The 12,557-nt window shown below is 43.7% G+C and overlaps 1 protein-coding gene across 3 annotated transcripts in view; it reads right to left on the reverse strand.

The window, feature by feature from the left end:
* Positions 1-12,557, reverse strand: part of LOC724333 (beta-1-syntrophin) — a 336,725-nt gene that overhangs the window by 22,477 nt on the left and 301,691 nt on the right. For all 3 annotated transcript variants that reach the window (XM_006564488.3, XM_001120154.5, XM_006564489.3), the window contains exon 5: positions 777-1,003. In XM_006564488.3, the coding sequence (XP_006564551.1) occupies positions 777-1,003 (227 nt within the window). The remainder of the gene's footprint in view (positions 1-776; positions 1,004-12,557) is intronic.

The following is a 12,557-nucleotide window of genomic DNA, read 5'->3' on the forward strand; positions in this document are numbered from 1 at the left end:
AACCATAGTTGTTGCGGGGGGAGGTTTCATTTTTAAGGGTGGTGGAGATTGCCATTTGCAGATTCGAAGGAGGAAGAAATTCGAGGTGATTCGGGATTAGGTAGGAGGAAGTGAGTAGTGTGTCGTTTCGAAACACGTTGCTGAGATGGAGAAGATTAGAGGAATCGAGAGGATAGATCGATACGAAGATCGTAGGATAGAAGGAAATAATTGTGCGTTTATTGAAAATGGAAGAGAAATAAAGGAATATAGGTTCCATAACTTTCTATGACCGGCGCGGATTCATCAAATGAATCTTTCTCCGTTATTTCTTTTTATCAAAAATAGAAGAAGAGTAATTAACCGTGGATGGATTTAGAAACGTAGGAAAATGGGGGAGGATTTTCTATTTGATCGGCGAAACGAAGCGCTTTGAGTTTAACTTTTCACTGGAGAATAAATAACTCCCTCTGCTTCAATTATTGAATTTGGATTCGTAAAAACAAAAAAGAGAGAATGATTCACCACGTATGAAAGAAGACCATACGCTCTCAACATGCTTTAGAATCGATCTGATTAATTCGCGTCGGTCGATATACTTGTCTCTTTCAAATTTCCATTGCAAAAATTATCCTCCATCCATTCCAACTTCATTTTTATTACATATATTATATGTAATCGTCCAGAAACATTACGATTCTCACTTGAACGATCTTATCGATCAATAACTTCACACTTTTCTATCAACCACGAGAATTTATCAAGGAGGGAGAAAAAAAAAAAGAACGGTCACTCACCTGGTGGCGATCAATTGACAGGTTATGCTTGGCGAGGCCCAAGCTTCCGGGCTCCAAGGGGCGCACTCGTACAGCCTGAGCTCCCTGCTCGAGACGGCCCCGAACACGCTGCGCCATCCCCCGGTGCATCCACCCCCGAGGCCGAACCCGCTGCCACCCGCTCCTCGCGAGGTGCTCGCGCTGCTCCCGGCTCCGTCCTCGCTGCTCTCGCTGCTGGCACGTCCGTTCTGTGGACAGATCGCGCGCCGCGCCTCGTAAATCTTGTCTGTCAGGGGAGGGAGGGGGGGGGGGTATGCATGCACGTGCACAACCCGACCGGTTTGATCACGGCGGAAATCGTGATCCGGCACGATTCGCCCCGCCTTCTTTCGGGGGCGGCGCACCTCCCAGGCCAAATTTGCGCCACAGGAGAAATTATGCGAGACACCTGCCCGGCCACGATAACAACACGCGCCAGGAATTTGCGATTTTCCCGTTTACTTGCACCACTGTGTTACGCGTATGCGCGACGGTGTGTGCGTGTGTGTATGTGAGCGACGTTAGAAGAAGAATTTGGTTGAGCTGAATCTTATTATCGATATCTCGATCAATGTAAAATTTATATGTGTGAAAGTATGTTCGTCGGCAGAGAAGAAATTCGACGAGTTTATTGAAAGAACGTTGAAGAATGAAAGAGAGTAGTAAAGATAAGTTTGGAAATCTTTCGAAAGTAACCTCCGCTAACGAATCTTTCGAATCTCGAATGATTGAACGGATATTAAACTCGTAGCGGAAAGGGAAACGAGGAAGGAGAGGATTTTGCAGCGAATTATCGTCGAGATAAAAAAAAAAAAGTGAAAAAATGTTATATAAGACGCATTGACAAGTTCTCCTCTCTGGTCGCATTCCAGACATGCGTCGTTCTCAGGCGACGGAGACGAGGGTTGGAAAAGCGCGGAAAACGCGGACTGAGAGCTTGTCTGCCGTTCAAGAAATGTAGCCTCATAAGTGTCAAGCGCATTTTCCCGTTGCCACTTATCCAGGAGACAATATCGAGCGGCTGAGGAGCGCGTGGCCTGCGCGCCGGATGCAACGCCGGTGTTAACCCTCTCTCTCTCTCTCTCTCCCTCTCTCTCTGTGTGTGTGTATCGTGGGCTGGCGGTTTTCAGCCCAGAGAACGGAATGCAGCCGTAGGTAGATGCAGGACAATGTGCGTCTCTGCGCTCCCCGCAGGGATGATACATCGTGGATTAATTGAACTGTCGAATATTGACATTCCGGTGAAAACGGCGCGTGTTTACGCCGTGATGGTGCCCGCGCCTTTGTACATTATACTATACCCTCCACCCGATTCGATTCATTCGCCCTTCGTCCTTTGCCCGCCCCATTCTTTCAATTTTTCCAACTTTATTTGCGTATATTAATTCGTTTCCATCCCCCTCCGGTTATATATCTCTTGTCGAGATTCTAATAGGTTTCGATGATTCGATATTTGTTGCTATCACGATTGTACACGATCGGTTTTAATTTGCCAATGTTCGGTTCACGGATACGAGAGATGATAAACGAATAATAAAACGGATCTTATTCTTAAGAGTTTAAGAAAGGATAGATAATATTATAGTTTCATTAACGAGAGAAGAAGTCTGTCTTCGTTAGAAACAAATCGCATATTCTTTGATTTTAAAAAAAATGATGTATCACCATCGTCTACACTGTTTTCTTTTTTCTTCTTTTTTTACATTTTGAACATTGCACTCGACGTGGCTCTCCATTGAAATCTTAAGCGTGCAAAGAGACGTCCCTCTCCCTCATTAATCGTCGATTATTGCGGGACAGTGATAAAAGTATGGTCAAGCATGCTTGTCCAATTTGTTCTTGGGAAAAAATGGAGGAGAAATTGAGTGCAAGCTAGTAATGGCAATTAGCTCTATACAGATACAACGAAATCGGGATTTTACCCTCTTTGAATCTCCCTATTCTTCAAAGGGAGGCCTTATAATTTTTATTTCACGGGGGTATTATTATCCCGCTCTTTCTCCGTCCAATCGTTTTCGAATCTCTTTCTCCAAATCGTCTCTCGTTTTCGATGATATCGTAATTCCTCCCGCGAGATCAGGTTGACAAATCGAGCGATGCTCGATATTTCAAAGCGGGATTATCGACGAGAATCGTCCCTCTTAAACGTCGATTTAACGTCCAACGTCTTTCCGATACTTTGGCTCTTAGCTCAAGTTCTTAATTCAAGAGGCATCAATTTTCAGAGGCCGGGGGAATGATACGGACACGCGAGGTCAACCTCGATCGGGGGGGATGACTTAACTTTGAATTATCAAGAAATTTATCTCAGATTGAAATAAAAATATATTTTCTTGTATAATTAAAAATTGTCAAAATTATTCCTCTCTTTTAATAATTTCTTCTCTAATTTTTTTTCTCTTAAATACGATATTTTTGGAATTGTTATAATCAAAATTTTAGAATTAACAGAGATGGATATGAAATATCTCGTCTCTTGGTTAATATTTGAGAGGTTGTAAGGGGGAGTAGCGAGGAAAATTGCCCTGTTCAAGTTTCGCAACAGGCTTTTAAAGCAGGGCGACGATAATGGGACGGGTTTTGTCTGCATTGTACTAATAAATTATTCGCTATTAATACGACAGGCGTACGACGATCGCCTGGACAAAGATATCTTGCGCTGGGTACGAAAGAAACCACGGAAACTGTTTTCAGTTTTGGCCGGGGACAAAGAGCTCGTTAAGGATCGATCAAAATTTCACGCGGTCCGAGGTCCCTTTGACGACGTTCCTCGCTCCTCGCTTTGACTCGATAAAGTACGGGGGGAGGGGGGAGGGATCGAGAAAATTTGCCATTTACCACGTTACACGATACATTGTGTATACCCCGCTATTAGCTGGGCCGCATAGACCCCGTCGCAGATTATAATAGGAATGTGAATTTTCCGTGTACCTGTTATTGGGCCACGCGCGATAAGGGGACGCGTGTCCGCGATAAAGGAACTATCCTTTGAGTGATAATTTTCGAAAATTGTTCGAAAATTGTTCGTCATTATTATATCGATCGGTAGTAAACATCGAGAAACGATCTCTTAAAGAATTTTATCTTTTCACGGTTGTTTCTTTCTCGTCCCCCTATAAACCTCGCGGTTTAAAATTATCAGAATACTTTTATCATTATTCCATTCATACCGCGATGATATTTGGTTACGTTGAAATTTTGAATATTGGAAAATTGGAGATTTTATTCTTCTACAAATAAAGTTTAAATTATCTAGTCGTTGATAATTGATGATGACGAAACTTTAATGTACAAGTTCATCGTGAGGATAATAAAAAGATAAAGTACAATATGGACACGTACGTGGAGGAAAGAAGAGATGGAACGATAGTTACATCCATTTCGGAGGAAAGAAGGCGCAAACGAGTCCGAGGCGTTAATTACCGTATAAAGTGAAGAGTCGAACGAGGAGGAGGAGGAGGAGTAGGAAGCAACTTTTCTCCGGGAAGGAACAACGTTTTCGTTGGGAGAAAGAAGCGAGCGGGAAGCCTCGTTCTTCAAGAAAATTAAGCCAATTAACCCCTCGAGCTCAAGAAAGAGAGAGGAAGAGAGAGAGTTCCTTTCAGTTGGCAGCAGTCCAGCGATTCCGCCAATCCCCTGTTTCTGGGGAAAAAGCCTGTGGCTGGCGATCCGTCGTCGATGAAACTTTCCACGATGCGTCTTCCAAACCATTTCTGCAAACAGTAATTAAACCCCCTTCCGTGATTAATCAAACGTCCCTTTCCTTTAATTTCTCTTGGAAATTTTCCTCCGAGAATATACACCCAATATTGCGAATATTACCCTCGCGTCTCTCCATTTCCAATTTCTTTTTTTTTTTTTTCTTCTTTCTCTCTGTACTTCTCGCTTCTTGTTTCTACGATTTTTTATTTTTTTTCCACTCCTCCAAAGTGGAAACAGAGAGACCTTTGCTCGTATCGGTAATGCTTCGCATCGTCAATTGACGGCCAGCCTCGAATATATTCGGTCGATCGCGATTCTTTTCCATTCATCAACCGCTGTTGTGCTCGATTCTGTAACGCCTCGCGCTATCGCGCCGTGGCAATAATAACGAGAAGGAATAATGGTGGCCGGTGAAAAGCTCGATGAATATGGTTCGTTGGAGTGCAGTCGATTCCGACTGGTATCGACGAGCGTTTCTGTGTCGAAGGGGAGGAAACGATCGTTTCAAACATTGTGCAATTTCTCTTCCCTTTCATCTTTTTCCCCCTTTTTTCTTCTCTCTCTCTCTCTTTCTTTCTTTTTTACGTACACATATACATATCCCTGACCATAAGATGAAAAAAGAAACGCCTCTTTCCTCGACGATGGAAATAGGCGTTATTTCTCGATTAAATTAATTTTAAATATGACACGAGGATCATATTTCCATTTGCATTTGTAAGATACCAATAAGATTTCCAGGATGTGCCTCGTCGTTTCCATATATTTATATACATATATATGCACGCACAGCATTCACCGCGGAGGAACGCGAATATTTTTCCGGAAATTGTTTGCGTGCGATGGAAACGTTGCGCGATATCGACGATTTATCGCGGCGTTAAATGGCTCGAGATCGTTTTATACTCGAAAATTAACGTGAGCCGAGATGCCGCGAAATCTCGTTGGAAACAATTTCGTCGTCGAGGATTGTCGAGCCGAGAGAACGATTTCGATAAGACGAAGAAAAATACGTGGTGGTATCTCGAATCTCGGCGAGCTCTAAGGGAACAAAGATCGGTACCCGACGATAGAAATTATTCAGAAAAGAGCGGAAAGTTTATCAGGCATTATTTGCATGGTAATACATCGGTCGTTAACTGCTTGCTCTATTTTATTAACAACGGCGATAAAAACACCTTAACCGTGAATGGATGACGTAGCAGAGATGTGCAGGACGTAGATAGAAAAAATATCCAAACTTGTGAAAAGTGTTATGGATAAATTGACGAAAATGATTTTTTTCCAAGAGTCGAGAAAATTTTCGAACTTTTATAATTGGAATTATTCGTGTCTAAAATTTTAGACGTTTACGTAACACTTTTTAAAATGATATTAATAAATTGACACCAACTTTTCTCTCTGTATCTACGACAACGCTATAACTTTCGTCTCGGACGCTGTATACATAGTACGTGGTCACTCGAAAAAAATTCATTTACCGTTTCCTTGGAACTCTTCCGCCGTTTAAAAAAGGCGAGGATAACCGATGTTCCGTGACGGGCTACTCTAAAGGGTTAATAAAATTGGCCGGGTAATATGCATACTTCCCTGGAACTTGGGCAAATGGCCGGTGGACGAGGCAAGCTGACGCCCAACCTGGTTCCAACAACCTGATCCCTTTTTACCATACTTTTTTAATTCCTTCCGTCCTCCTCCTCCTCCTCCTTCCCCTTCCTTCCCCTCTCCCCCTTCTGGAGAACGCAGTTTGTTCGAAACTTCGTTTGCACTCGCTTAAGGAAAGTTAGCGGGGAAAAAGTGCGCTTAGGCAGCTCGTCTACTTGCTCCTGTTGGCTAATCGCTGATTCCAAGAATGGCTTCAATGGACGCCGCCCATCCGCCGCCTAACCGAATCACCGTAGATATGAATCTAATTTTCCGAGTCGAGTGCAAAGTTCATTTTGAAGTCCGTTTCCAAGTGGAAGATACCGCGTGGATAATTTTTGGAATAGCTTGGAATGGGGATCTTTGCATCGGAGATAGCGGGGGCAATAACGTGGAAGGAAGGAGCGAGGAGTGGAAGTCCTTGGAATAAGACGTGGAGACCCCCGATACCAATCCGGGGGTTACCGCCACGGATTCGAATCCGATATGGATACGTAAAACGGAGGACGGTTCTTCTACGATAGAAATAACGCAATGTATTTTTTTCTTTTCTTTTTTTTTTTTTTTCGAAACTTTCTTACAAATATGATAGCAAAGTTTGTCGGTTTTCTCGTGGAAAAATCTCGTAAGTAAAAAGATGAGAGGTTTCCCTCAGATCTTCTTTGATGGGTTCGGGGGCAAATAGCATTTGGGAAATTGGGAATACCCCAAGAGGTTAACGTTATTTGGAAAGTGTCTGTTGTAAAAGTTCTACGCGAAACGACGTTTATTTTAAAAGAAAGGAAAATACCTTAAAGTTCTTCTCTTTGTATAACTTTCCAATCGTGATGAGACTTAATAAATTGTCAAGAGATAGTCGGTGGAAGAGGAGAGGAAGAGAGTGAAGTTTCCATCGAGGGATCGTTGGATGAACTTGTTGATCGGCTGTGCCAAATCAATCGGATCCAACGGATGGATCGTGTTATTAAAAAATATAAATAATCAGGCCACGAGCTTGCTAAATATTCGCCGATAAATACAATTGGTGGCGGTTCCATCCGATTAAAAACACGCGAGGAAGGAAGGGAATACTCGCAGGGAATACAACGTCGGCGGCATCTCTTGAATTTCATATCGCGAAACATCGTTCTCCCTTCTATTTGTAAATACTGATATTTATCAATTACGAGATTGAACGTCATCCGTTTCTTTTTTTTTCTTCTTCGATTTTACACGCGTCGCTAAATTAAAAACCGAAAAAGAGGGAAAATAGAAAGCACGGGAAAAAAAACAACGTTCCAAATGGAATACCAAACGTTGACCCCGTAACGTCTCGACGTCCCTGAAACGAGAATCGACCGTTCGAAAACGAGTTCTTCAGAAAAAAAACGGAGCGGGCAGGTGTATTTCGATGCAACAAACGGACGAAAAATCACGTCTCGATAGGGAATTCTCCGCTATACGTAGTAAATGGAATTTCGACGTTAAATACTGGTCAGCGATTGGCGTGGTTCTGTACGACGAAAAAAAAGAGAGAGTATGAGAAAGGAAGAACGGAATAGAGAGAAACACACGGCGAAAGTTGAAACAAATTTGGCTGCAACGTATGCTGATTTTCGGAATGTTCCACGTGTTATCGAATGATTCGCGGGTTTTGTTAGTTTCAACGCACGTTTCAAAACGTTTTGCGATCGGTTTGCATTTTATTCGACGAGGACACGCGCGCACGCGCGCGTGAGTGCGTGTATGAAAACGTAACGAAAACGTGTTGTGTTCGCGTATATGTGTGTTTACTCGGTATATTTCACGTGCGTAATAAAAATCGCTAATATTTTCGTTACAAGCTTGGCGGAGAACGAACGGTACGCGTAATAAAAGGAATTATTTTCGAAACCGTGCAACGTCATTTTTACATATATATATATATATATATATATATATATATACACACGTATGTGTATGTGTATGGTACGTAGGTGCGAAAAAAATGAGGAGATGAAAACTGCGTCGAAGGGTGGAAAAGTGTACATACGTTTCAAACCGTTTTTCGCGGGATAAGGGAAATATTAATATAAAAAGCCGGCAACGTTGGCAAATCCCGATTCATTTGCCGCATTACGAATCGAATGATTTATTCAAGCGTATATCCGTCGATTAATATCGAGCGTTGTATACACGATTTTATTGGAGGAGGAATGACTTATTGCATCCCCGCAATATCTATCTTCGACGTGTCTTTTTATCGCCTGTTTATCTCTTTCTTCTTTTTTCTTTTTTTTTTTGTGGTTTTGCTCGATCGAGCGGAAGTTTGATAAAAATTTCGTGCAAATTGAGCGTTGTTCAAGTAGGTGAGATATCGAATTCTCTCGCGCGATTGAACCCATACATTTATATACAATTAAATTATATATACACATAAACACACCGATAAATGTTTATATTTTTAATTTTTAACGAAATTATATTTCGAAAAAATGAGATGATTTAGATTATTGCTTCTGATCGAAGCGTAGAAAAATAAGGAATTGCCCGGAAAGGATTAATCGCAGGAGAAGGGAAACCGTTCTCCAATGGGAAATTTCTAAATTCCGCAAACTTTCGGATTGATCCCATCCCCGAAAAGGGTTGGTAACTTCAAACCAATCCTTGCATCCGCAATTTAGAACACCCTCCTCTCTATTCAACCGTCCCACCCATCCCACCCAGATCGTTCTCGATCCCGTCTCGAAGACCCGTAGCAAGCAGAAGGAGTCAGGCGCGGAGTCAGCGAATCGTGGGCGCTGGTGAATCGTGTGGGGTGCGCGAAGAGGGTGGCAGACGAGAAGACTCGCGTGTTTCTCGAGCTTCCCCGTTCATCGAAAAGGTATTTATTCGAGACGCCGCAGCGGCGTTTCACCCCTTTCAGAAGGGCGATTCTAACTGCTCTTTTAAAACCTCTTCATCGCCCCTCTCATCCCCTCCCTCCCCCACACTCGAGAAAACACGGAGCACTCGAGAGCAGCGAGAGAAGAACGGTTATGGACACGCATAACCGACGAAGCTGCGTGAGCCTATGAATGCGAAATTCGAGAAGTTTTCATCCACGATGTATAAAGCGAAGATGGTGGGTGGAGGCTTTGTATAAAACTCGAGAAGGACAAGAGGTAACAAAATTTTTGCAAATTGGAACGCAAAGAGAACGGAATTTTTCGCAAGAAGGATATATCCTTTTTCATGCTCTTCCGCGAGATTGAAATTCGCCGATTTTCAAACACGGGAAACAAAGGTTTCGCGATTCGAGACAGTTTCAATTGGCTTCGTCTCTCTCCGGCGAAAATCCTTCGTCGAAGGCCGCGTGATATTAAGGGAGATTCGAAGGAATAAAGGAAGGGGAAGAAGAATCTTGTCGATTCTTTCGATTCCGTTGATAACCTCGCCACCACCCTCGATCCGAGGGTGTCGCGATATCCCCCTTTTCGCCTCGGTTTAATATTTTTCTCTCTTTTTGTTCGATCCCAGCTTGCTATATACGCCCTTCTTGGCTTGCTTCTCGCTTGATTTCTTCTCGTCACAAGCGTCAACGACGATCGTTCGATCTCTTCTCCTCGAATTTTTGCGATTGCTCGGCGAGGAGCGAGCAACGTTCTCGAGCATTCGAGCGAAATTCTTGGAAATATTAACGATGCGATTTTTGAGGAGATCTCACAGGTGGAAAGGAAAGGTCAGGAATTGCGATATCGCGCGATGATAACGTTTAACGAGATAGAGGAAGAAGATTGTAAAAAACGAAACAGTTGAGAAATTAAAAGTTAGTTGGATATCGAATTAAGTAATGATTATTTTATGAGTATTCGACGAAAGATATAAAGGATTTATTTTTGAAGAAGAGTTTTAAACGAGTTTTAAATTCGTTATACAATTTGTCTTTATTCTCCAATTATTGATTCAAGGCATATCGAATTGTTATTAAACTTTCAAACACGAGAAACACTATCTGCACGTAAGAAAGAAAATTATTTCTACGTTTATAAAAAAAGCATAGCCTCTCCTCAATAAGAAATAGAATTTCCAGCGAGGATATCCAACGGGGCGAGTCAATATTTTCTCAGACACGTTCGATAAATCTCCATAAACAATCACGTTTATCACATGGCCAAGTCGTTCCACGCAATTTCACCGGATCACCCATGCATCACAATCAAGAAGAAGGAGCAGAAAGAAAGCAGGGGGCGTTCAGTTCCAACTTCCGACACGAAAGTTTTCCTAGAAGACAAAGACAAGTCCGTTCGACCCGTTACACACGAATGGACGTCGTCCGTTATATACACGAAGACGAGGAGGGCCAAAGCTGTGCGCGGTGGTCTTCTCTGACCTCGTTCCTCGCCCACACAGTTTACTTAGCATTTTCGATGCGCCATCCGTTCCAAGACAAAGAGAAAGAGAAGAAGACAGAGAGAGAGAGAGAGAGAGAGAACAGTATCCACCGTATCTCAGCATGCGGGTGAACGACGAGGGTGGAGAAGCAAGAGAGGGTCGATCGTGACGATCGAGGCGAGGAGAAGGAATCGAAGATCGCGAAGGACGAGATCGCCGCCTCTCTGTTTGAGAACGGATAGTGGCCCTTCCCCCCCACCCCTCCCTCCGTTCTAATTAATAGCGGAGCATCGACGAGACCCGCACGGGTTGTGAAAGACCACCTGCTCGTCCACGGCCATCCCTTTCGAGGAGTGGAGAGGGGAGGGAGACGGTCAGCGGCCTCGTCTCGAAATTTCACTCACGGGAAGGAAGGAAGGGAGGAGAAACAGGAGGCGATTAATCGTTGGTGGCTGGCTCTCTCGACCCTTTCTTCCGCATAATTGATTCGAGGAGAGAGTAAGGGGGTGGCGTTGGATTGTCTTCTTCCATCGCGCGTGATTTATTTCGTCGCGATCTTGGAGGCCTGCTTTCATCGCCTCCAAGGAGATGAGTAGCGGTTTCCTTTCAACTGGAAATTTGGTGTTGATAATAATGTGTGTCGATGGGTGAATTGGATCTTCGTCCCTTGGATTCTCTTCCTCGAAAGAGAGATTGATTCAAAGGATCGAATCAAGAAAGGAGAAAGAAAAAATATCTATGAAATAATTTAGGAAATATTCGAAACGTGTCGACTGTTGCAATTGAATAGAACTTGATAGAAAAGAGCTCGCGTATAATTACGAGGGGACGAGTGGATAGATGAATCTGTAACGAGTTTTAACACCTCCAGATCTTTGAAGATGATGTAAAAAATTTCATTTAAAATTCATTATTTTCGAGATATAGAACGTTACAATCTTCTCTCCCTCTTCGAGAAACACTCGATGTCTACGATCGACGATATTATCGAAAATTACTTGGAAAATCTGTTGGCCGGCCGCGATCGAAATGGGCCGATCAATCCTCCGCGAAGGAATTAAACCGAAATGCACTCGAAACAGGGGCCATGATCCACTGGCAACGCAGTCGCGTACACAGCGTCTACGTGGATGGTCGTCGAGCGATTAGGAGGTCGGCATCCGGCTCGTTCGCATACCGATGCAACGTGTTGCACCGCTGCCTGCCTCTCTGGATATTCGATCTCGAACGCATTGAATCACTATAATGGCGGCGGTCGGGAAAAGAGGGAGGGAGGAAGGGATAGAGAGAGAGAGAGAGACGAGGTTGTCGGAGCAAAGTGTGTTAAGGTATTCGAGGTGTCGACACGAAGAGGCCGATTTCGCCGCGGTGGCGGTGCCGAGCTTTGAGGAATTTGCTCGCCGTCTGAGACGATGTTTGCACAAGTTGCCGAAGGGGATGGCGGGGTGAGATGAGGAGGAGGCGATAAGTGGAAGAGGGGAAGGGAGGGAAATATAAAATAAATAGAGAGGTATCGTCGTCGTCGTCGTCGTCGTCGTCGTATTGTTGTTGATCGATTTCCAAAGAGATGAAGAGGCGAAAATAAATTGATGGAAATGGGTGTACGTAATAAGAGCGATTCAGCGAGAAGTTGGAGGAGCGGCTGGAGGCAAAGCAAATAGGAAAGGGGGTGGTTGAATGGCTGTTGTAAGGGAGAGAGAGAGAGAGAGAAGGAGATAAAATCAACAACGACGGATGGAACGAAAGCGATCGAACAAATATGAACGAGAGAGAGAAGGGGGTTTTCAAAAGAAAAGGTTTCCTCCTCTAACTGGAGGAACTCTGGTATTAATTGTTCGTTAATCCCCACCGCGTTGAAACTGAAACAAACTAATTGTCGAACAGCGAGACCTCCTCTCTGGAAATTATCACCTCGGGGGCGCCGAGTCGCGAGGGAATTAGGGAATTCTCTGCAAATCCCCTCTCCCCCCCCTCCCTCCCTCCTTGCTTTCAGTTTCGTTTTGTTCCCGGCAATGCGGCCTCCTCCCCGTCGTTGGAAATTTATTCGCACGGGATGAATTAATAACACGTCTTCGGAAATTACTG

The sequence above is a fragment of the Apis mellifera genome, linkage group LG10 (assembly GCF_003254395.2).
Source record: "Apis mellifera strain DH4 linkage group LG10, Amel_HAv3.1, whole genome shotgun sequence".
In the NCBI taxonomy this organism is placed as follows: Eukaryota; Metazoa; Arthropoda; class Insecta; order Hymenoptera; family Apidae; genus Apis; species Apis mellifera.